Source organism: Macaca thibetana, chromosome 9 (assembly GCF_024542745.1).
Source record: "Macaca thibetana thibetana isolate TM-01 chromosome 9, ASM2454274v1, whole genome shotgun sequence".
NCBI classification, from domain to species: Eukaryota; Metazoa; Chordata; class Mammalia; order Primates; family Cercopithecidae; genus Macaca; species Macaca thibetana.
Window position 1 is genome coordinate 23100709 of NC_065586.1, and position 22461 is coordinate 23123169.

General features: G+C 38.6%; 1 protein-coding gene across 1 annotated transcript in view; it reads right to left on the reverse strand.

Moving 5' to 3' along the window:
* C9H10orf67 (chromosome 9 C10orf67 homolog) overlaps positions 1 to 22461 on the reverse strand; it is a 142051-nt gene that overhangs the window by 43234 nt on the left and 76356 nt on the right. The window contains exons 12-14 of the mRNA XM_050803107.1: positions 11155 to 11217; positions 10036 to 10115; positions 9879 to 9944 (exon numbers count right to left, since the gene is read on the reverse strand). Coding sequence (XP_050659064.1) covers positions 9879 to 9944; positions 10036 to 10115; positions 11155 to 11217 — 209 coding nt within the window. The remainder of the gene's footprint in view (positions 1 to 9878; positions 9945 to 10035; positions 10116 to 11154; positions 11218 to 22461) is intronic.

The window sequence follows — 22461 nt, forward strand, 5'->3', positions numbered from 1 at the left end:
GACAGAGAACGGAAATACATGAAAGAAGGTTACTGGATTCCCAAAATTCTACAGGCAGGAAACAGATTGATAAAATTACTCAGGGTCAAACATGTGCTACCTTTCTTTTTTTTTTTTTTTTTGAGACAGAGTCTTGCTCTGTCACCCAGGCTGCAGTGCAGGGGCATGATCTCGGCTCACTGCAAGCTCCCCCTTCCGGGTTCATGCCATTCTCCTGCCTCAGCCTCCCAAGTAGCTGGGACTACAGGCGCCCACCACCACGCCCAGCTAATTTTCTGTATTCTTTTTAGTAGAGGTGGGGTTTCGCTGTGTTGGCCAGGATGGTCTTGATCTCCTGACCTCATGATCCGCCTGCCTCGGCTTTCCAAAGTGCTGGGATTACAGGCGTGAGCCACCGCACCTGGCCAACATGTGCTACCTTTCATGAAAGAGGATATTTGACTCAGATGTAGTGCTTTGGGCCCAGCAGGTGGGACCTTGAGTCACAGAGAATTAGCTCAGGCCTTGAACCCTAATGGCATTATGCTGAAACAATTTCAAAATTGTTTGGACTGGTGACTCAATTTTCCCCTTCTACTTTCTCCCCTTTCAAACAAGAATGTCTATAGCTATTATTGACATTTATGTCAATACAGTGCCTTTCCCTCTATTGTATTTGGGAGCAAATAATCTATAATTTCACAAGTCTACATATGGAGAGAAATTTTGTCCCAGGATGAATTATAACCAGAGTCTCACCATACCTAATTTAGATGATGCAAACTGACACTTTTGAGGTTGATAACACCTAGACGAAATTTTGGACTTGAGTTGATGCTGTAATGGGTTGAGACTCTGGGGGATATTGGGATGTGGTGAATGCATTTTGCATGCAGGATAGGCATGATCGTTTGGGGGCCAGAAGGTTGACTGTAGTAGAGTGAACATTGCCCCCCATGAAAATATCTACTTTCTAATTCATGGAAATTTTGAGTATGCTACCTGACATAGTAAAAAGAACTTTGCAGATGTGATAAGTTACAAATCTTGAGATAGAGTAATTATTCTAGATTATTTAGTGGGCCCAGTGTAATCACAAGGGTTTTTTTAAAGAAGGAAGCAGGAGGATCAGAGTAGATAAGAATGAAGCAGAAATAATACATGGAAAGATAATAGCTAAGAATGTTCCAAAATTCAGAAATGACATTGACCCATAGATTCAAGAGCTAGACCAGATAAATAGAAGGAACTATACCTAGAGACATCATCATAAAACTAATGATAACCAAAGATCAACGGAAAAAATTTAAAGTACCCAGACATGAAAAAAAAAAAGCAACAAGACTTGACAGCTGACTTCTCAACAGTGACAATGAAGGCCAATGTACTGACATTATTTTTTAAATTTTTTTAAATTTATTTACTCATTTCGTGATGGCGTCTAGTTCTGTTGCCCAGGGTGGAGCACAGTGGCGCGATCTCGGCTCACTGCAACCTCTGCCTCCCAGATTCAAGTGATTCTCCTGCCTCAGGCTCCCGAGTAGCTGGGATTACAGGTGTCTGCCACCACGCTCAGCTAAGTTTTGTATTTTTAGTAGAGACAGGGTTTCACTGTGTTGGCCAGGGTGGTCTCGAACTCCTGACCTCATGATCTTCCCGCCTCAGCCTCCCAAAGTGCTGGGATTACAAGCATGAGCCACCACGCCTGGCCTACTGACATTATTAATGGGCTGAAAGAATAACTGCCAAGATAGAACTCAATACTTGGCAAAAACTTTCTTCAATAATGAAGGTAAAATAATGACATTTTCCTCTAAAGAAAAGCTGAGAGAATTATTTGCCAGCAAACCTGTACTAAAAATGAAGAAACAAAAAACAAAAGAGAGCTATTCAGGCAGCACGAAAATGATCTCAGATGAAAACATAATAAGCAGAAAACAATGAAAAGCTCAACAAAGAGTAAATGTGTGAGTAAATATAAATAAATACTGAGTTTGCCAAACAACAACAGCAACCTTTCATGGAGTTAAAAAAATAGAGAATTAAAATTAAAATGTAGGAGAAAATTAAATGGAGTAAAAATAGTTTAAGGTTCAAAATACTTGGGAGAGTGGTATCAATAGTAATTTCTAAAACACTGCAATAAGCTAAGAAAATTTTACAAAGGAGAAATTTCAAAAAAAGAAAATGAATAACAAATTAATAAAAGAAAATATGGAATAAAAAAGGTTGATTGGTTCAAAACAAGGCAAAAAGGAGAAAAGGAGAAATATCAAACAGGTCAGTCAAATAGAAAACAACTTGTTAAGTAGTAAATACAAACCCAACCATAGTATTTTCACTAAAAGTAAATAAAGTATGCCAATTAAATAAAATAAAGCTGACAGATTAGGTTAAAAATTCAATTATATGCTGATTACAAGAAACACATTCAAATATAGAGATAAGATAGGCTGAAAGAAAAAAAGTTGGAAAAAAATACACCATATACTCTTAACTGAATAGTTAAGCAGACATTAAGGTAAGGAGCATTACTAAAGATAAAAACATTTCATAATGATAAATATTACCGATAACTTCACAGGATGAGATCAGAATCTAAATTGTGGGTACTCAACAACTAAGATGTAAACTATGTAAAGCAAAAATGGACAGATTAAATTAAGAAATAGATATATCTATAATCATGGTAGAAAATTTAATACTTCTATCTTAATACTTGGATGTAATGACAAAAAATTAATAATTATGTAAAAGATAGAAACAACAAAATTAATAGGTTGACCTCATTGAAATATTTAGAACTCTGCACCCATCAATGATAACATTTTTCATTCTTTTCAAGAATAAAAACATTTTAAAAACTTGGCCATAAGTTGAGTCATAAAACAAACATGAAGATATTTTAACAGATTAAAATTATTCAGAGTAAGTACTCTGAGCACAAGAGAATTAAACTGGAAATATAACTAGCAAATCTTTAACTCACTGGAAATAAAACATATTACTTCCTTTTTTTCTTGAGAAAAGGTCTCACTCTGTCACCCAGGCTAGAGTGCAGTGGCATGAACAGGGCTTACTGCAGCCTTGACCTCGTCGTGGGTTCAAGCAATCTTCCTGCCTCAGCCTCCCATGTAGCTGGGACCACAGGTGCATGCCATGACACCCAGCTAATTGTTTTATTTTTTGTAGAGATGGGTTTCACTTTGTTGCCCAGGCTGGTCTCAAACTCCTGAGCTCAAGCACTCCTTCTGCCTTGGTCTCTCAAAGTGCTGGGATTACAGGCATGAGCCACTGTGCCCAGCCCATATTACTTCTAAATTACCCATGGATCAAAGAAGAAATCAAAATGAATTTAGAAAATATTTTGTTTGTGTAACAATAAATATATTATATGTCACAACTTGTGGGAGGCAGCTCAAACAACACTTAGAAGAAAATATGTAGTGTTAAATGCATATATTCAAAGAAAAGAAGTCTGAAAAATCAATGATCTAGGCTTCCTTTCTGAAATCTAGTAAAAAGACAGCAAATAAAACATTAAAAAGTAGAAGGAAACAAGATAAAAGCAAAAGTCAATTACTCTATCAAAAAACCATCAGAGCTAATAAATGAATTCAGTAAAGTTACAGGATACAAAATAAACATACAAAAATCAATTGTGTTTCTATATACCAACAATGAGCTATCCAAAAAGAAATTTTTTAAAAATTCCACTTATAACAGCATCAAAAAATAAAGTACTTAGGTATAAATTTAACCAAGAAGGTAAAAGATCTGTATCTTGAAAACTATAAAGCGCTGAAGAAAGAAGTTAAAGTAGATACAAATAAATAAAATGATATCTTGTATTCATGAATTAAAATAAGTAATATTGTCAAGATGTCTATACTACTCAAAGTAATCTACAGATTAAATGCAATTGCTACCAAAATTGCAATGGCAGTTTTCACAGAAGTAGGAAAAATAATCCTAAAATTTTATGGAACCATAAAAGACCCCAAATAGCCAAAGCACTTTTGAGAAAAAAGAACAAAGCTGGAGGCAGCTCATTTCCTGATTTGAAACTATATTACACAGCTATAGTAATCAAAATGTGATTGTACTGACATGAAAATAGACACTTAGACCAATGGAACAGATTAGAGAGCTCAGAAATAAGCTTATGCATATATGGCCAACTAATTTTTGACAAGAGTGACAACAGTACACAATGGGGGAAAGGATAGTCTCTTCAGTAAATGATGTTGAAGAAACAGGATATCTACATGCAAAAGGATGAAATTAGACCCCTATATTACACAGTACACAAAAATTAACTCAAAATGGATTAAAGGCCTAAACATAAGTCCTGAAACCATAAAATTCTTAGCAGAAAACACAGGAGAAAAAGCTTTTTCACGTTGGCCCTTGGCAATGATTTTTTGAATATGATACCAGGTGCACAAGCAATGAAAACAAAAATGAATAAGTAGGATTATTTCAAACTATAAAGCTTCCTCACAGCAAAAAACCAACAACATGAAAAGGCAACCTAAGGAATGGAAGAAAACATTTGCAAGCCATACATCTGATAAGCGGTTAATATCCAAAATATATAAGAAACTCAGTTTAACAGCAAGAAAACAACCCGATTTTAAAATGGACAAAAGAACTGAATAGCCATTTCTCCAAAGAAGACACACAGATGACCAAGTATATGAAAAAGTGCTCAATATCACTCATCATCAGAAAAATGCAAATCAATACCACAATAAGATATCACCTCATTCCTGTAGGAATGGCTATTACCAGAAAGACAAAACATAACAAGTGATGGTGAGGATGTGGAGAAAAGGGGACCCTTGCACACCGTTGATGGGAATGTAAATAGTTCAGCCACTGTGGAAATCAGTCTGAGATTTCTCAAAGAACTTAAAATAGAGCTACTCTTTGATCCAGCAACTCCACTGCTGAGTATATACCCAAAAGAGTATAAATTGTCCTACCATAAGGACACATGCACATGTATGTTCACTGCAGCACTGTTCACAATAGCAAAGACATGAAATCAACCTAGATGCCCATCAATGGAAAACTGGATAAAAAAATATGGTACATATACATGATGGAATACTGCACAGTCATAAAAAAGAAGAAATAATGTCCTTTGCAGCAATGTGGATGGAGCTGGAGGCCATTATCCTAAACGAAGTAACACAGGAACAGAAAACCAAATACCCCATATTCACACTTACAAATGGGGGCAAAACAGTGAGTACACATAGACACAAAGATGGGAACAACAGACATCAGGGCCTACTTGAGGGTGGAGGTTTGGAAGAGAGTGAGGATTGAAACACTACCTATCAGGTACTATGCTGATTACCTGGGTGACAAAATTATCTGTACACCAAACCCCTACGACATGCAAGTTACCCATGTAACAAACCTGCACACATACCCCCTGACCTAAAATAAAAGTTAGAAAGGAAAGAAACGTTTTTTAATTAAAATTAAAATTTTAAAAAGTCAATGAAAAGACATATGAGAAAAGTTCAGCAAAGGCAATTATTTCTTTGAAATAAATAACACAAAATTGATAACTCCCAACAGACTAAGAAAAAAGGAGAAAAGTGCAAATTCTCAGGAATGAAACACAAATATCAGGAATGAAAAAGGGACATCACCAGATCTTACAGATACAGTCATGCACTACATAATGATGTTCAGTCAAAGACAGACTGAATATACAATGGTGGTCCCACAAGATTATAATGGAGCTGAAAAGTTCTCACTGCCTAGTAACATCTTGAAAATCCCGACATTGTGTAGGCCTAGACTAGTGTATGTGTTTGTACCTTAGTTTTTAACAAAAAAGTTTAAAAAGTAAAAATAGGCCGGGCGCGGTGGCTCAAGCCTGTAATCCCAGCACTTTGGGAGGCCGAGGCGGGTGGATCACGAGGTCAGGAGATCGAGACCATCCCTGGCTAACATGGTGAAACCTCGTCTCTACTAAAAATACAAAAAACTAGCCGGGCGCGGTGGCGGGCGCCTGTAGTCCCAGCTACTCGGAGGCTGAGGCAGGAGAATGGCGTGAACCCGGGAGGCGGAGCTTGCAGTGAGCCGAGATCACACCACTGCACCCCAGCCTGGGCAACACAGCGAGACTCCATCTCAAAAAAAAAAAAAAAGTAAAAAATAAAAATAAAAAAATTTAAACACAGACAAAAGCTTAAAGAATAAGAATATAAAGGAAAAAATTATACACATACATTTGAGACAGGGTCTCACTCTGTCGCCCAGGTTGGAGTGCAAGGCATGATCCCAACTTACTGCAGCCTCAGCCTCCTGGGCTCAAGTGATCCTCCCAACTGTCAGACTGCCACGTAGCTGGGACTATAGGTGTGCACCAGCACGTGAAAAAATAATCTTGTATAGCTGTACAATATGTTTGTGTTTAAAGCTGTGTTATTACATAAGAGTCAAAAAGTTTTAAAAATTAGAAAGTTTATAAAGTAAAAAAATTACAGTAAGCCAAGGCTGACTGGTTATTGAAAAAAAAAAATTCTTTTTGTAAATCTAGTGTAGCCTGGGTGTCTAGTGTTTACAAAATCTACAGTAGTGTATGGTAATGTCCTAGGCCTTCACATTCACTCACCACTGGCTCACCCGAGCAACTTCCACTACTGCACGTTCCATTCATGGTTGAGTGCCTTATACAGGTGGACCATTCTTTATCTTTTATACTGTACTTTCACTGTATCTTTTCTATGTTTAGGTATATTTAGGTGCATAAACACTTACCATTGTGTTACAATTGCTTACAGTATTCAGTTACAGTCTCCTGCTGTGCAGGTTTGTGGCCAAGGAGCAATAGGCTATACCATATAGCCTAGGCATGGGGTAGACTATGCCATCTAGGTGTGTAAGCACACTCTAAGATGCTCACACAATGATGAAATTGCCTAATGACACGTTTCTCAGAATGTATCCCTGTCATCAAGTGACACGTGACTGTCATTTATATATATAATATGATATTATGAATAACTTTATATCAATAAATTAGACAATTCAATGAAATAAGAAAATTCCCAAACATAAAAGACAACATAAATTATCAAACTGATTAGAAGAAGCTGAAAATTGGAATAGCCCAATTTTTATGATAAATTGAATGTTACTGAAAACTTTCCCCAAGGGAATGATAAGCATTCAGTTCAGAATATTTGCTAATTGGGAGGAGAGGTGACAGGTGCTGGATGGGCAACAGGGACCATGAAGCTACTACTGCTAATTCCTTCTTTCTTTACCTGTGTAGTGAGGACACAGGTGTTCACTTTGTTGAAGTAAGGAGCAGTGTAGAGTTTCTGTTTACAGCGGGTTCCAAGGTGAGGGGACTACATGAGCAGAGTGGGCCTTCACCTTGCATGCCCTATCTAGATTTCTGATGTTTGCAGTCCCTCTGGTATGGCAATCTAGCACTCTGAGTTGAGGCTGGTGGGGAGAGGAGGGGAGGGCAGGAGAAGGGATGTGTGCATGGACCTCTTCTATACATGCAAGCCAGAGTGGCACGGGAGCCACCTGTAACATTTATGTGCTTGGTAAGCGTAGTGGGCAAAAGTGAATCCATCTGGCCTGGAGCCCATGAGGCAGAACAGAGGGTGGCTCAGGTGGATGCATGGGGATTGCTGCCTGGGGTGGAGGTGGGAACAGCGGCGTCACTGTGGCATTAGCCAGGTAGGGACATGTTCCAAAGCTGATGTGCCACACCTGCATACTGTTTGTGCAATAATGATGACATCAGCAGCTGCACCTGGCTTGGCACACCAAGAGGAAGGATTATCCCCGCCCTTGTCAGCACTGCTCACATTCAATCTTCCTGGAAATAAGAACTCAGCAGAGTTGGAAAGGAGCTTGGAAATGAAACCCTGAATTGGACTGGGACCCAATATAAATCATGAATTGACTGAGAAATCATTGAGTTGGAGTCTGATCTTGACTGGCTAAGGTGAGGTTTTTCCTCTACTAAACAAAAATGAGTGCATCTAATCTAGGATCAGTTACAGTAAAATGAAATTACCATGTTAGCCCACGTAAGTCTGTGACTGTACAATTAATCTCCATACCATACCACGATGAAGTACTCTGTACAAATGCACTCTCTACGGTGCTGTACATGCCACATTGAATTAATAACTGGAGCTGCAGCCTAAGTAGAGAGACATAGTCTACAATGTCCCAATTAGTTGGTTAAATGAGAAAACATAGAAGGTGTATAGTAATAAATACTTCTGCTTTCCTAAATATTTAGATATCAACACAAAGTCTGCAGAGACCAAAATGATTAATATGATTGTCAACATCTTGGTTAATAGAAAATCAATTAGAAGTAAAACTTTAAACTCCATCTCTACTAAAAATACAAAAAAGAAAATTAGGCAGGCGTGGTAGTGGGCGCCTGTAATCCTGGCTACTCAGAAGGCTGAGGCCAGGGAATCACTTGAACCCAGGAGATAAAGGTTCCAGTGAGCCGAGATTGCGCCACTGCACTCTAGCCTGGGCAACAAGAGCAAAAACTCCCTCTCAAAAAAAAAAAAAAAAAAAAAAAAAAAAAGTAAAACTGATACATTCTCGTAAATCATCATTGAAGAATAGGGTAAATCCTGCAGGGTCAGAGACAAGGTAAATCTTAAGGATGAAAGTGAACCCTAAGGAAATAAATAAGGGAAAGTCATTTTATTCAGCTCTAGAGATAATCCAAAACCTATGTGCAGGGAAATGAAATAAAGTGCATTTTTATATTTTCTTTTGTCTCACATGTATCTACATTCTGTTCTTAAATAACTATGTGAGACAGGGCAGGTGTTAATATGCACATTTTACACAGCACAAAATGCTTTTCAGCACATACATGAAACACAGGTAGGAGATCATTTCAGCACCAAACAGAACAAGGCAGAACATTTTACTACAAGGTGTTTTTGCTCTCAATCCTGTGTTTTTTCTGCCTTGGCGTGGATTCTTTGTGCCCCCTCACTTAGGATGAATTATTCCCATATAATATACATAGCCAGGTATAGAAGTTTATACAGACAAAATCCATAGTGTGTGCTTATGAAAAACAGTGCAAACGTAGGGCATTGCCATTCCAAGATCTTATGTGTAAGCTTCAAGTTTGACCTCCAATGGCCTCCATCAGACCAACATTAAATCCATTGTGCCTGGATGATGCTTGACTGTGAAAGAATATTGCAAAAGAACTTCCCACACGTATTAAGGAAGAGAATCTGGGGGAAATTATGGCAGAACACAACTAAACGGAAGACAGATTTTCATGTTAACATGTTAGGGTAAGGGAAAAAATAAGCATTTTTTCGATATGCATCGTTTTTGTCCTTTTCAGAATTTTACAGTTTCACTTTCTCCATTTTGAAAAAGGCAAAGAGGATATTGGGAAGAGAAATAAAATGTTTATGTGAGTGAAAAATAGATCTGAGAGGTTGAGGAATTGGAGCTGTTGTGTCTGGTAGAGGATCTGATATATAAAGCAACTTTATAAAGACAATACAAACTAGTTACATATCATTGTGTGCAAATGAGCAGGAAAAGGTTTTAACAGCCCTATGAAAGAAGATGACTAAATAGGTCTGATTAAACCAGGTATTAAGAGAGTCTGTCTGTCCTTCTGATCTTTTAAAACAGAAACACAGAGAGGGAATGAAAACACCTTGAATGATTTCACTTCTCAGTGATTTTGATTACTCTTCTATTTTAGACCAATTATTTTGCATTTCTTGTAGAAGTATATGAGGTGATTTAACATTAATATGTAAAAAAATTGCAAGGTTCACAACTTCCTTAAAGGATGATTAGTCACGTTTTTAGAAATACAATTTGTATATATCACACCATACCTGTTCCTGAGAATAAAGAATCTCTTTTCCCAGTTTTTGCTTAGTCGTTCTGCTTCCTTCCTAAACCTATAATAAATTTACAGATGGTTAAATATTGTATTAGTTACAAATGCACATTATGTCTCATTACCAGTGCCTTTCACTCTGTTACCAGTACCTTTCCACCTTCTTTTTCTCGTTCTCTAAATTTGCCTTTAATGCTTCTATTTGAGACTCCAAAGCTTGTTTGTCTTCAACCTTTCAATAGAAAATATATCACAAAGTTAATTACATAAACAATATATCTTGTTTCTCCATAAATCTGAAAAGACTATTTCTGTAAATAGTATATATATTCTAACTACTATCAAAAATAATTTGAGGCAGGGCACGGTGACTCACACCTGTAATCCCAACATTTTGGGAAGCCAAGGTGGAAGGATGGCTTGAGCCTAGGAGTTTTAGACCAGATTGGGCAATATAGTGGGACCTTGTCTCTACAAAAAATTAAAAATTAGCAAGGCATGGTGGTGTGCACCTGTAGTCCCAGCTACTTGGAAGGCTGAGAAGGGAGAATTACATAAGCCCAGGAAGTCAAAGCTGCAGTGAGCTGTGATCACGTCACCGCACTTCAGCCTGGATGACAGAACGAGACCCTGTCTCAAAAAAAAATTTCTTTTCAAGAGAACAATGAGTTATATTTACTTGTAAATTACCAAACATAGAAATGGTTTAAAATCCCATGCCTCTATTTCCTGTAAATGGTGAACTTAGAAGCAGTTAGCTCTAAACAATATTACAAAGCAACCAAGATTTATCTTCATCAGCCGCACAAGCTGCCCCTTTTTGTAAATTGTATATTGTGTTTTGTAAATTGTGTTTTCTTTCACTTACTGTGGTCTCTCCATCTCTTTGTCATAGGAAGCAGCTTCCCCCAGTTACTCATTTCCTCCTTCTATCAAAACAGTTCTCAAGAAAGGATCTTACCAACTCACAGTAGAGCTTTATGCCATTTATCAATAATGTTTATATTTTGCAAGAGGATGAAGTTTCAGCAAAAGGAATGAATCCCTAATAGATGAATTGTAGGCATATCATGAATGAGAGAGACTTCCGTGGATGTGGCAGGGATGTGCTACAGAATCATACTAATGAGGTAATCAGGTCCTCTGTCTCTTCATAAGGCTAATTCTCAGTGTAGCTTCCAAAGTCATTGCTACTTTCTAAGCAAATTGCTACTTTTTAATATAAACAATAACTAGGTTCATAATAATGGTCATATTAGTCATTATTACACCTTAGATCCTGGTATTTTCATCTTTTCTTCTTCATGTGTCCCAATAGATGCTGTATAGCTTACCTGGCAAGAAAATAAAACACGGTAAACATAAATTTTCAAATTAATGCATAACAATGTGGCTTTTCTGCAGCTTTGAGAAAGAGAACTGAGACTTACAATATGCCAACCATAGTCCCCTGGCAGTCTTCACTGTCTTATATAATTTAGATAATTCAGTGTTTATATGTAGTATTTGCAATCAGACCACGGCAGCCCATTGAAAACAATTTTCCTATTAATAATACCAGTTTTTAAAAAATGCATTTTATTATAGTCTCACTTCCATTGTATGTTTTGCTTTCAAAAAAATCCTATTAGAGAGGTGCTAGATCTCTTGGATCTATCCTCCATATTTTAACTTTTTTCGTTATTTCTGTCTGCCATTTTGCACTATGTTCTAGGAAATTTTCTTCACTTTATCTTCCAGATTATTAATTCTTAAGTTGTGTCAATTTTATTATTCAGCCTGTCTATTGCCTTTTTTTTCAGTTTTATTTGTTCCTTTTAATAAATTGTTCTTTGGTTCAGACTGTTCTTTTTCATAGCTGCCTGTCCTTGCTTAATGGAAAAAAGTTTCTCTTGAATGTCTCCCAAAATATTTTTTATAGAAATAATATATTTTAAATTTTTGTCTGTTCCCTGAATTAACTGTTTCATGCAGGGCCAAGTGTTTTTCTTGTCCTCTTTGTTCACTCCATAAATATTTGCTGAATGCTTATTATATGGCAAGAATTATTTAAGCACTGGAGATACAAAAGAAAACAAAATTGAGCTAAAGTAGAGAAGGCAGATTTGAGATAAATTACAAAAGAGGTCAGATTTAGGGGACTTTTTGAGTGAGGACAGAGCTGCCTGAAATTTCTCATTTGGGCAGGTAGATGGAGAATGAACCTATTCACTAAGAACAAACAATAAGAATCGGAACAATTTTGTGTGCTAGCCTTTTGTTTGTTTGTTTTTGATAAATTCAGATTTACCAAAACACTTTGAGTCTCAGGTACCCATGGCCTGTTTGAATGAAAACATGTAATAGGCAACTGGTTTGGCTCTGTGTCCCCACCCAAATCTCATCTTGTAGCTCCCATAATTCCCACGTGTTGTGGGAGAGACCTGGTGGGAGATGATTGAATCATAGTGGCGGGTCTTTCCCATGCTGTTCTCATGATAGCGAATGGGTCTCACAAGATCTGATGATTTTAAAAATGGGAATTTCTCTGCACACGCTCTCTCTTTGTCTGCTGCCATCCATGTAAGACATGACTTGCTCCTCCTTGCCTTCTGCCATGATTGTGAGGCCTCCCTAGTTATGTGGAACTGAAAGTCCATTAAACCTCTTCTTCCCAGACTCGGGTATGTCTTTATCAGCAGCATGAAAACAGACTAACATAACAACTGAGACAGGGCCTGGAATTTGAGAGATGGGTTGATCCTAGATATATAATTTGGGATTCCTCAGTACGTGGGTTGAAGCTAAAGATTTGGATAAGGCCATTCATGAAACTAATAGTCAGAGAAAAGCATGTGATCAGGGATGGAAGCCCACACCCCTGGCATGGCTAACTTGGCATTTTTTTTCTTCTTCAACTTTTATTTTAAGCTTTGGGGTACATGTGCAGGATGTGCAGGTTTGATACATAGGTAAATGTGTGCCATGGTGGTTTGCTGCACAGATCAATCCATCACCTTGGTATTAAGCTCAGTATCCATTAGTTATTACTTCTGATGCTCTCCCTCTTCTTATGCCTCCCCCCAACAGGCCCCAGTTGTGTGTCGTTCCCTCCCATAGTCCACATGTTCTCATCATTCAACACCCACTTAGAAGTGAGAACATGTGGTGTTTGGTTTTCTGTTCCTGTGTTAGTTTGCTGAGGATAACTACTTTCAGCTCCATTCATGCCCCTGCAAAGGACATGATCTCATTCCTTTTTATGGCTGCATAGTTCCATGGTGTATATATACCACATTTTATTTATCCAGTCTATCATTAATGGGCATTTGGGTTGATTTCATGTCTTTGCTATTGTGAATAATGCTGCAATGAACACTTGCGTGCATGTATCTTTATAACAGAATTATTTATATTCCTTTGGTTATATACCCAATAATGGGATTGCTTGACTTGCCATTCTGATTTACCTGATAGAAGAACCCTCAGGACTGACTTAGTCCTGAACCTGCCCATTTTTCCTATCTTAGGTATCTAAACTCTAACTCCTACTCCATCAGAACCCAAAAGCCTGGAGGGTCCTTTGGTGGTTCTATAACTATCCAAATAACACTTCCCTTAGTTGTCTACACAGTACCTCAAACTTCTTAAAAGAAACTATCACCCACCACTACAAGCACAGTGACTCTCACTTATCAAGACCCATGTGACAGTAAACTAGCCAAAAAGAAAGCCAAAAGAACAATACCACCAACTTAACAAAAGCAACAAGAAGTCTTAGTTATCATTAGCCTTCCTTGGCATCAAAAAAGTGAGGGTCACCAAAGTGACATGCAATGGACACTTTTTGGAATCCCTCGACCTATTTGCTCTCAAAGGGCACAAACCACTTGAACCACCTCTTTGCCCAGCGTACAGCAGGCAGACAGTGAGTTCACTACCATCTGATGAACAGTAAGTAGTCCGAGGAAATCACCAGGGGAAGACCCCTAGGCCCAGGGTCAGGGAGAACATTTGCCATTATGCTAAAAAAAAGTTAACCCAAATTTTAAAAATTAATTCCCAGAAAATTAGGAAAATAAATCAGTAGAACAAAATAAGTTTCCATGTAGAAAGACATTAATATACTTATTTCACTATACTCAAAGTTACATCGGTGATTGAATGCTTATAAAAAAAAAAACTCTGTTTAAATTTATGTACAGTAAAAATTAGTTCCAATTTTTAAGCCTCCCTTTTCCCAGCTCTCATATAATGATCAACTATGTAATAACTAGAGATAAGTCTGTTCTAAAGTCTATCTTCTGTAAAGCAAATAATTATTCAATCTCTTCAAATGACAACACTACTATGATGATGAAGATAACGTCTCTTTTCATTAAAAAAAGAAAGAAAAAAGCATCACATGTAGACTAGAGTGTTTGCTCTCCAGTTCGAGTTGAACTTTCAACTTTGCTGCAACATGGTCTATTGAATCCTGGCTCTGTCCACATTAAACCGTCATTTTGTTTTGCCAGCTGCTGACCTTCCACTTTCTCTGGAATACACGCACTGGTCTTTATGTGCTCACTTCATTGACAGGTGCAAACACTGGACTGATAATAGATTGAGGTGAAAATGAATGTTAATATTAAAATAAAAGTAATTAACTTCCTAAATAGGAAAACACAAACACAAATTAAATAATTGTAAAGATTATAACATATTGTAATTTAACAAAATGTGTGTTTTTTTGAGACAGAGTTTCACTCTTGTTGCCCAGGCTGGAGTGCAATGGCACAGATCTCAGCTCACTGCAACCTCTGCCTCCCGGGTTCAAGTGATTCTCCTGCCTCAGCCTCCAAAGTCGCTGGGATTACAGGTGCCTGACACCACACCTGGCTGATTTTTTGTATTTTTATTAGAGATAGGGTTTTGCCTTGTTGGCCACGCTGGTCTTGAACTCCTGACCTCAGGTGATCCACCCGCCTCGGCCTCCCAAAGTGCTGGGATTACAGGCGTGAGCCACCACTACCGGCCGTGATTTAAAATAATTTATTATAAATATTTCTCATTCTCTTTTGAATTTGTTTATGTATTTATAAAAATTCACAAAATTAAGAAATAAAGGTTCATTTATAACAAGTTATGATTCTTAAATTCGCTTCCTATTTTTAAGCATTTATGTCATATTTTTAAAAATTTAACAAAATACTATTCTAAATTAGAATCAGTAGCCAAGGTTTGTATTAACAGAAGAAGCAAATTATGTTTATTAACTGCCATAAGATTGACTACATTCCTTATCCTACCCTCACATCTCTGTTTTCTTTTTCTTATCAAGAGTCAGTACATTTAATTTCCACAAACATCTCTCTTATGAAACTTAGGCATTTTCTCTGGGCTTAATGAAAGGTATTTTATCTTTTACCTTTATATCCTTTAAATCATTGAATATATTTATATTACCACTAAAGTAGTCTTTCTGACTCATCATGATGAAGAATGATCTTTCCTCTTTAAAACCTCAATCACTTTGACTCTCATATTAACATTTTTTAATCTGCCATGCAAATAACTACTTTTGAACACCAGTAATGTGCCAGTGGGTGGGAGGTGGCCAGGGAGTGGAGGAGCTGATAGAAACACACAAAATGAGGACCAACCTCATGCACTTACAATTTGGAGAGAAGAGACTGAGAATTGGGAATACTGAGAATAAGATATGAGGCTGTGTGCAGTGAAACACTAGTCATGACAGGGGCCAAAAATCAAAACAAAATATTTATCTGCATATATCACTTGTGAATTTTCTTCTAACAAAATTGTTAAGGTAGGCAAATCTTTCAAAAATAGGACAAGACTTTCCTCATTTGATGTCCTCAAAGGTGCCACTCCATGTTTGCCAAGGGGCTCTGAGGCTTCTTGGTAGAATGACTGGGCTGTGAAGCCATACAGGATTTAGGCTGATCCAGGCTATATGCAACTCTTAAGCCTGTCTTAAAGGTTCAGAAGGCCACAAAAGTCTGTCTGGGCCTGGCTTTCTCACCTGGCTCTAGACCATCCTAGATCTTGTGTTCAGGTGTTCACTGCAGGAAGTCAGCTATGCAAAAGCAGAATACACATCTGTCAAACTATTCACTCCAAAAAATTTGTGACCAGGGCACTTCAGTGATAGGAATGTGTCTATTAAACATGAGGAAGTCATTGTTTATAACAGCAAACAAAAAAAAAAAAAAAAAAAAAAAGAAAGAAACTATATCTCAGGAAGGCACTGGTAAATTGATACGAATTGGTTATGTAAATTGTGCTACTTCTGTGGGGTGAAATACACATAGCACATGTAATTGATTATATAAATTCAACGGTATGGAACGATGTTACCTGTATCCTGTTGAAAATGAGAATCTGCATCAAGACTTGTCTGAAAGGGTTGTGAAGAGAGGATTTCAGTGATTATCTTTGGGTGGCAGGATTTTCTTAAAAATTTTCTTCTTTTGGCATTTCTTCATTGAGCAAATTTTGTATAATAAGTATATATCAGTTTGTGGGTTTTTTTCTTCAAGACAGAGTCTTGCTTCATGGCTCAGGCTGGAGTGCAGAGGCATGATCTTGGCTCACTGCAACCTCCACCTCCCCAGCTCAAGTGATCCTCCCACCTCCGCCTCCCAAGTAACTGGAACTACAGGTGTGCACCACTATGCCCGGCTAATTTTTGTATTTTTGTAGAGAAGAAGTCTTGCTATGTTACCCAGGCTGGTCTAAAACTCCTGGGCTCAAGCAATCCACCTGCCTGGGCCTTCCAAAGTGCTGGAATATTACAGGCATAAGCTTCTGTGCCTGGCCCTGTATCCATTTTATTTAAAAAATTCAGACTCCTGGCTCCCACTTAGGAAGTAAAAAATGCCATTCCAACATTAAAAACAAGAAAAATCTAGATAAACTACAAAATCACAACTTTTCTTGAACCCGTCAGAGAGCTGGGGTCACACTCAGGTAACCTAAATTCCAAAGAGGAACAAGACCCTCGGAGAAGAGATGAGACCCATGAACAGTTCATAGGTCTCATCTATAGCGGAAGCAGCGCCATGCCAGCTTCAATACAAGCTGGTAAGAAAAATGAGCTAAAATAGAAAGAACTTCTGAAGATCAAATGTTGGTGAGCAGGGCAGTCTGAAGTAGCTGGCGGCACATGTTAAAAGAGAAGCTTGCATTCACTCACAAGTTACGTTTTTTCGTGTCCCTTACCAGATACTCATGAGAAAAGCTGAGGGCAGAGCAATTTTGAAGAGTCACTGTTGATGGTGCAGACTTGAGGAAGGGATCAGCTGCTACTACAGGAAAATCACGTTTCCTGGGTCCTTCTTTCCTAGGATGTGAAAGTCTTAAGCCTCTGGGAGAGAGGAAGCAAACTCTCTGGCCAACCAGACTCAAAGAAGGTGATCAGTGGTTGATGCTGGGAAGAAGTGTTAGGTATCAAATCCCATTTATTTCTCCCAGGCCACTCCTTTCTCAGAAGGAAGTTTTCAACTGCTGGGGTGGGTAGCACAGTCTCTTGTTCACAACTTAAAGATGGAGATAGCCGGGCACAGTAGCTCACGCCTGTAATCCCAGCACTTTGCGAGGCCGAGGTGGGCAGATCACAAGATCAGGAGATCAAGACCATCCTGGCTAACACAGTGAAACCCTGTCTCTACCAAAAATACAAAAAATTAGCCAGGCATGGTGGTGGGCGCCTGTAGTCCCAGCTACTCGGGAGGCTGAGGCAGGAGAATGGCGTGAACCCGGGAGGTGGAGCTTACAGTGAGCCAAGATCGCGCCACTGTACTCCAGCCTGAGCGACACAGCGAGACTCCGTCTCAAAAAAAAAAAAAAAAAAAAAAGATGGAGATACATTATGTCAATGGGAAAAATAAAAGAAGGAAAAGTTTGCTCCCCTGGGGAAGGGGAATGGTAATTGTCTTGGGCCTTCAACTCTATGCCAATACCAAGTGGAGGTGTCCGACTATTGCAGGAAGGACAGGAAACTCCTGCCCAAGACCAACTTCAGATACAAGGCAGAGTGAACTGCCCCAGGGAAGAGGGGCAAGAATGCTGAGAAAGTCCACCTTTGGGGCCTGGGCACATGACACTTCTGAAAGTCCGAGTTTGGATTAGAACTGCAGAGAATCCTCTCTACCTTCACTCATGGAGCATCAAGCAACAGCAATGCACTACTGAGGCAGGGATAACAGCATGGAGGCAGATCTTCTCTGTGGCACAGGTGGACAAGTTCTTCTACAAGCTGAGGGTAGAGTGGTATTCAGAGAAAAGCGCTCTGTGACCCCAGCTCCCACGCTAGTCACACACCCTCCACAAAAAGAATATCAGAACTGTCGCCTGGTGCAGTGGATTACACCTGTAATCCCAGCACTTTGGGGGGCCAAGGTGGGAGGATCCCTTGAGCTCAGGAGTTTGAGAACAGCCTGGGCAATATGGCAAAATGCCACCTCTATAAAAAATACAAAAGTTAGGCTGGGCGTGGTGGCTCACGCCTGTAATCCCAGCACTTTGGGAGGCCAAGGGGGGCAGATCACGAGGTCAAAAGATCCAGACCATCCTGGCTAACACGGTGAAACCCCGTCTCTACTAAAAATACATAAAAATTAGCTGGGTGTGGTGGCGGGTGCCTGTAGTCCCAGCTACTTGGGAGGCTGAGGCAGGAGAATGGCGTGAACCTGGGAGGCAGAGCTTGCAGTGAGCTGAGATCACACCACTGCACTCCAGCCTCAGTGACAAAGCGAGACTCCATCTCAAAAAAAAAAAAAAAATACAAAAGTTAGCTGGGCATAGTGGCATGTGCCTGTAGTCTCAGCTGCATGGGAGGATGGCCTGAATCCACGAGACAGATGTTTCCGTGAGCTGAGATCACACCACTGCACTCCAACCTGGGTGACAGAGCCAGACTCTTTTTTTTTATTATTAAAAAAAATAAAATAAAAAAAAGACGGTGGTCCACTAGAGGTAACCATAGCAACAACCAATCTCACCTCAACTTTGGTTAGATTGGCCCAACCTGTCACAGTAGTCATACACATCCCCCCCACACACATATATGTATACACACATATGTGTATGGGTGTGTGTATCCATGGTCTCATAAGAGACAGGTTATTTCCAAGTGTGAATAAAATTTATTTCAATCTCTACTATTCTACACATGATGTCCAGCATTCAATCAGAAATATGGGGCAGCTTGCTGGAACAGGCTGGATGGTGCCAGCCATGTTAGGAGGTTGTACCATGTGGCCTCTGGCATCCCCACTGCTAACCATGGGCGAGCTCTCGGTGCACAGGTGGCCTGGCATGCTGCTCCAACTGTAGCTGTGTCAGCGTGTGATGATGCCATCCCATACCAATTTGGCTACTGGAATCCCTAGTAGTAAAGTAAAATCTCAAGGCTCTCCAGCACACACAATGGCTACACTGACCTCCTAAGGTTTAAAAAAGGCCTTCCTAAGATGCCTTAGAAGGCCATTGCAGTCGCCACTGTGCTGTTTTTGATTGGCACCTTTCTATTATCAAAGGCTCCCTCCTGCTGTCAGGCTACATCAGCAAAGTGGGGACAGACTAGGTTGTTCCAGTTCTGATCACTGGCAATTTGGTGTCCCTGCTGAATGCATCCAAAAGCTACCAGGATGACTCCTACCATGACCTTCCAGACTTTGATGACTAGCACCCACCTCAGCCCTGAGGAGTCACAGTGGAACTGCATCCGGCTTTAAGATTCTGAGCAGAAACTATGTCTAAGGGTTAAAGAATTCTGTAGTTTGCTGATGTTTAATAAAACATTGGCCGGATTTTATGGGTCTATTCCAAATATGTTATCTGGACTTACAACCAGCTCATTAGGACACGGTCTATTTTTCATCTCCTGACCCTGACAAAAAGCTCCCGACACGGTTTTTCCCCAGGAATATGGAACATGGAGGAACAGCAATGTTCCTTGTCTGGAAAAATCGGAAGTTATTCTGTAATGGAATGTGTTGCCTTCACCATCCTATTTAGAGTTCAACACTTCTTTTAAATAGTCTTCATTGTCAATTTTTTCTTGTAGCAAATGAAAGAATATAGTATGTCTTTTTAAAATTACTAAGTAATTTATTTTTAGAATACGTAAGTATCTTATCTCCTACACTTATTTCTACCTTCATGTTCTAGTGGAAAACGATGGTAAAATCAAATGTCGGTGAGAGTACATCTGTTATATTTTTCACTTGCTTTCTTATTGACAGCATCCAGGAATTTTTCAAACCACAGAGCAAGTTTTCAAAATATAAACACTTTCTCTGTTTACCAATCTTCAGTGAGCTCTGATTTGGTTCACCAATAGACTCGGCAGCATACAATTTGGGTCATTCTGTCCTTTGTATATCAAGCTGTTCTGTATATCATGCTTTTAAGGATTGTACTTTTGGCTGTTTCCTAATGAAAAATGCAGATAAGTGGTTCTTATTTAGAGTTTATAACCCTAGCGCGAGCACCTAGTATTATGATGGCATTCTGCTAAAGATTGCAAGACTCAGCCTGGATCCCTAGAAGACTAGATTGAGTTAGGTTGATTCTGTTTTCTAGCTTGCAAAAACTGACTTATATTCAAAGGAAATTAAAATGTCAAAACAAACCAAACAAAAGACAGACAAAAAGGCAAGGAAAAAACATGTATTGTTGGGAAACAAAGCAATAAACAGAACTGGACTCAAAGATGACTCATATCTTGGAACTATCAGATAAGGACTTTGAAAGAACTATAAGCAAAATGTTAAAGAACCTAGGAGAAAAGGTGAACACCATTCATGATGAGCAATAGATAGGGAATTTCATCAGAGAGGTGGAAAATGTAAAAAGAATCAAATGGAAATACTAGAAACAAACCAGGCAACAATCAAGATGAAGAATTTGTTGGATGGGCTCATCAGTAGATTCAATGTAACTGAAAAATTAATCAGTGAATTTGAAGGTAGGTAAAAAAGACAACTCTCCAAACTGAAACAAAGAAAAAAAGTAGTTCAAAATTTAATGAGCTGATCATGTAAGAGTTGTGGAACAACATCAAACAGTCTAGCACAGACATATTTGAAGGCAAAGACATAATTGTAGGTAATGGTTAGGAGTTAATAAAAGATATCAAACCACAAATTCAAGAAGTTCAGGATAAATAGAAATAAAGAGATGAAGGAGAAGGGACAAGAAATGAGAGAAATGAAATGAAAAAGAAATGAAACCAATGATACTTTATTATCCAGCTGTTGAAAAGCAAAGAGAAAGAGAAACTCTTGAAGTCAATCCAAAATAAAACACATTAGAAAGAGAGAAACGAAGTTAAAACTTACAGCATACTCTTGTCAGGAACTGTGCAAGCCAAAAGAGGGTGTAGTCATATCTTCAAAGTATCAAAAGAATAAAACTGTCAACCCAGACTCAGAAAATATTTCAGAAAAATATCTATCAAAAATAAAGGCAAAAAAGGTCTTTCTCCAGACACAAACAAAAACTAAGAGAATTCATTGCCAGCAGACCAAAAGGAAGAAGTTGTCTGACACCAGACAGAAACCTACATCTACACAAAGAAATGAAAGCTCTAGAAATGGCATAAATAAAAGTGTCAAATGCAAATCTTGCTGTGACAAATATATCAATTTTTGTCACATGGAAATATTTATATCAAACTTTAATTTTTGAAGCATATAACATGTTAGGAACTCTAAAGAATTGTACCTTTGATGGGAATATTGGAGATTATCCAAAGGCATTTAGAGCAAGATTCATGGACAGATATGAGTTTTAAGTGGCTTTCCTGGGAGCTCATAAGAAACACTCTCTTTACGGCTGAAGACTAAGCTATTTGGTGGGAAATTTCCCACCAGAGGTTCCTATGGATTGTAGTGCCTTCTTATTGACCTCTTATCAATCAGCTGCTTGGATGCTTCAGTCTGAAATCTTTTTTATGTTACTTTCCTGATTTTTGCTTTCCTAACTTTTCCAGTGGTTGCATAAAAATCTAAACCTTCATATTGAAATCTTTCCAATTGTAACACAAAAAGACCTTTCAAATATTCTTATACTTTATTTAATGTAAACCAGACAGAAATCTTATAAATTGTAATTGAATTTGACTTGCAAATTCTCCACAAGGAAGACAGACCACCAGAATCACACTCGAGGTTGTTTAGGCCTGTGACCATCATTTCTGGTGGAATGAATTCAAATAAATTTTCACTGTATATTTTCAGCCACTGGATTAACTGGACTCCATAGTGCTTCATGGTATTAGGTATAGATAACTTTTTTCTTTTACAGATTTGGAAGAGAAAATGCCATGAAAATTTGGGGAGTCCAGTTAATACAAGGGCTGAGATACAGTATCTCAATACCTGCACACACACACACACACACACACACACACACACACACAAAACAAAGAAATGATTCCCACACTGAGATTGCTAGAGGAGATCCTCAAACTGTTTCTAAGACATATTTTTTGGTTTTGAAACAGGATCTAGCTATGTTGTCCAGGCTGGAATGTAGTGGTGGGATCACAGCTCACTGCAGCCTTGAACTCCTGGGCTCAAACAATC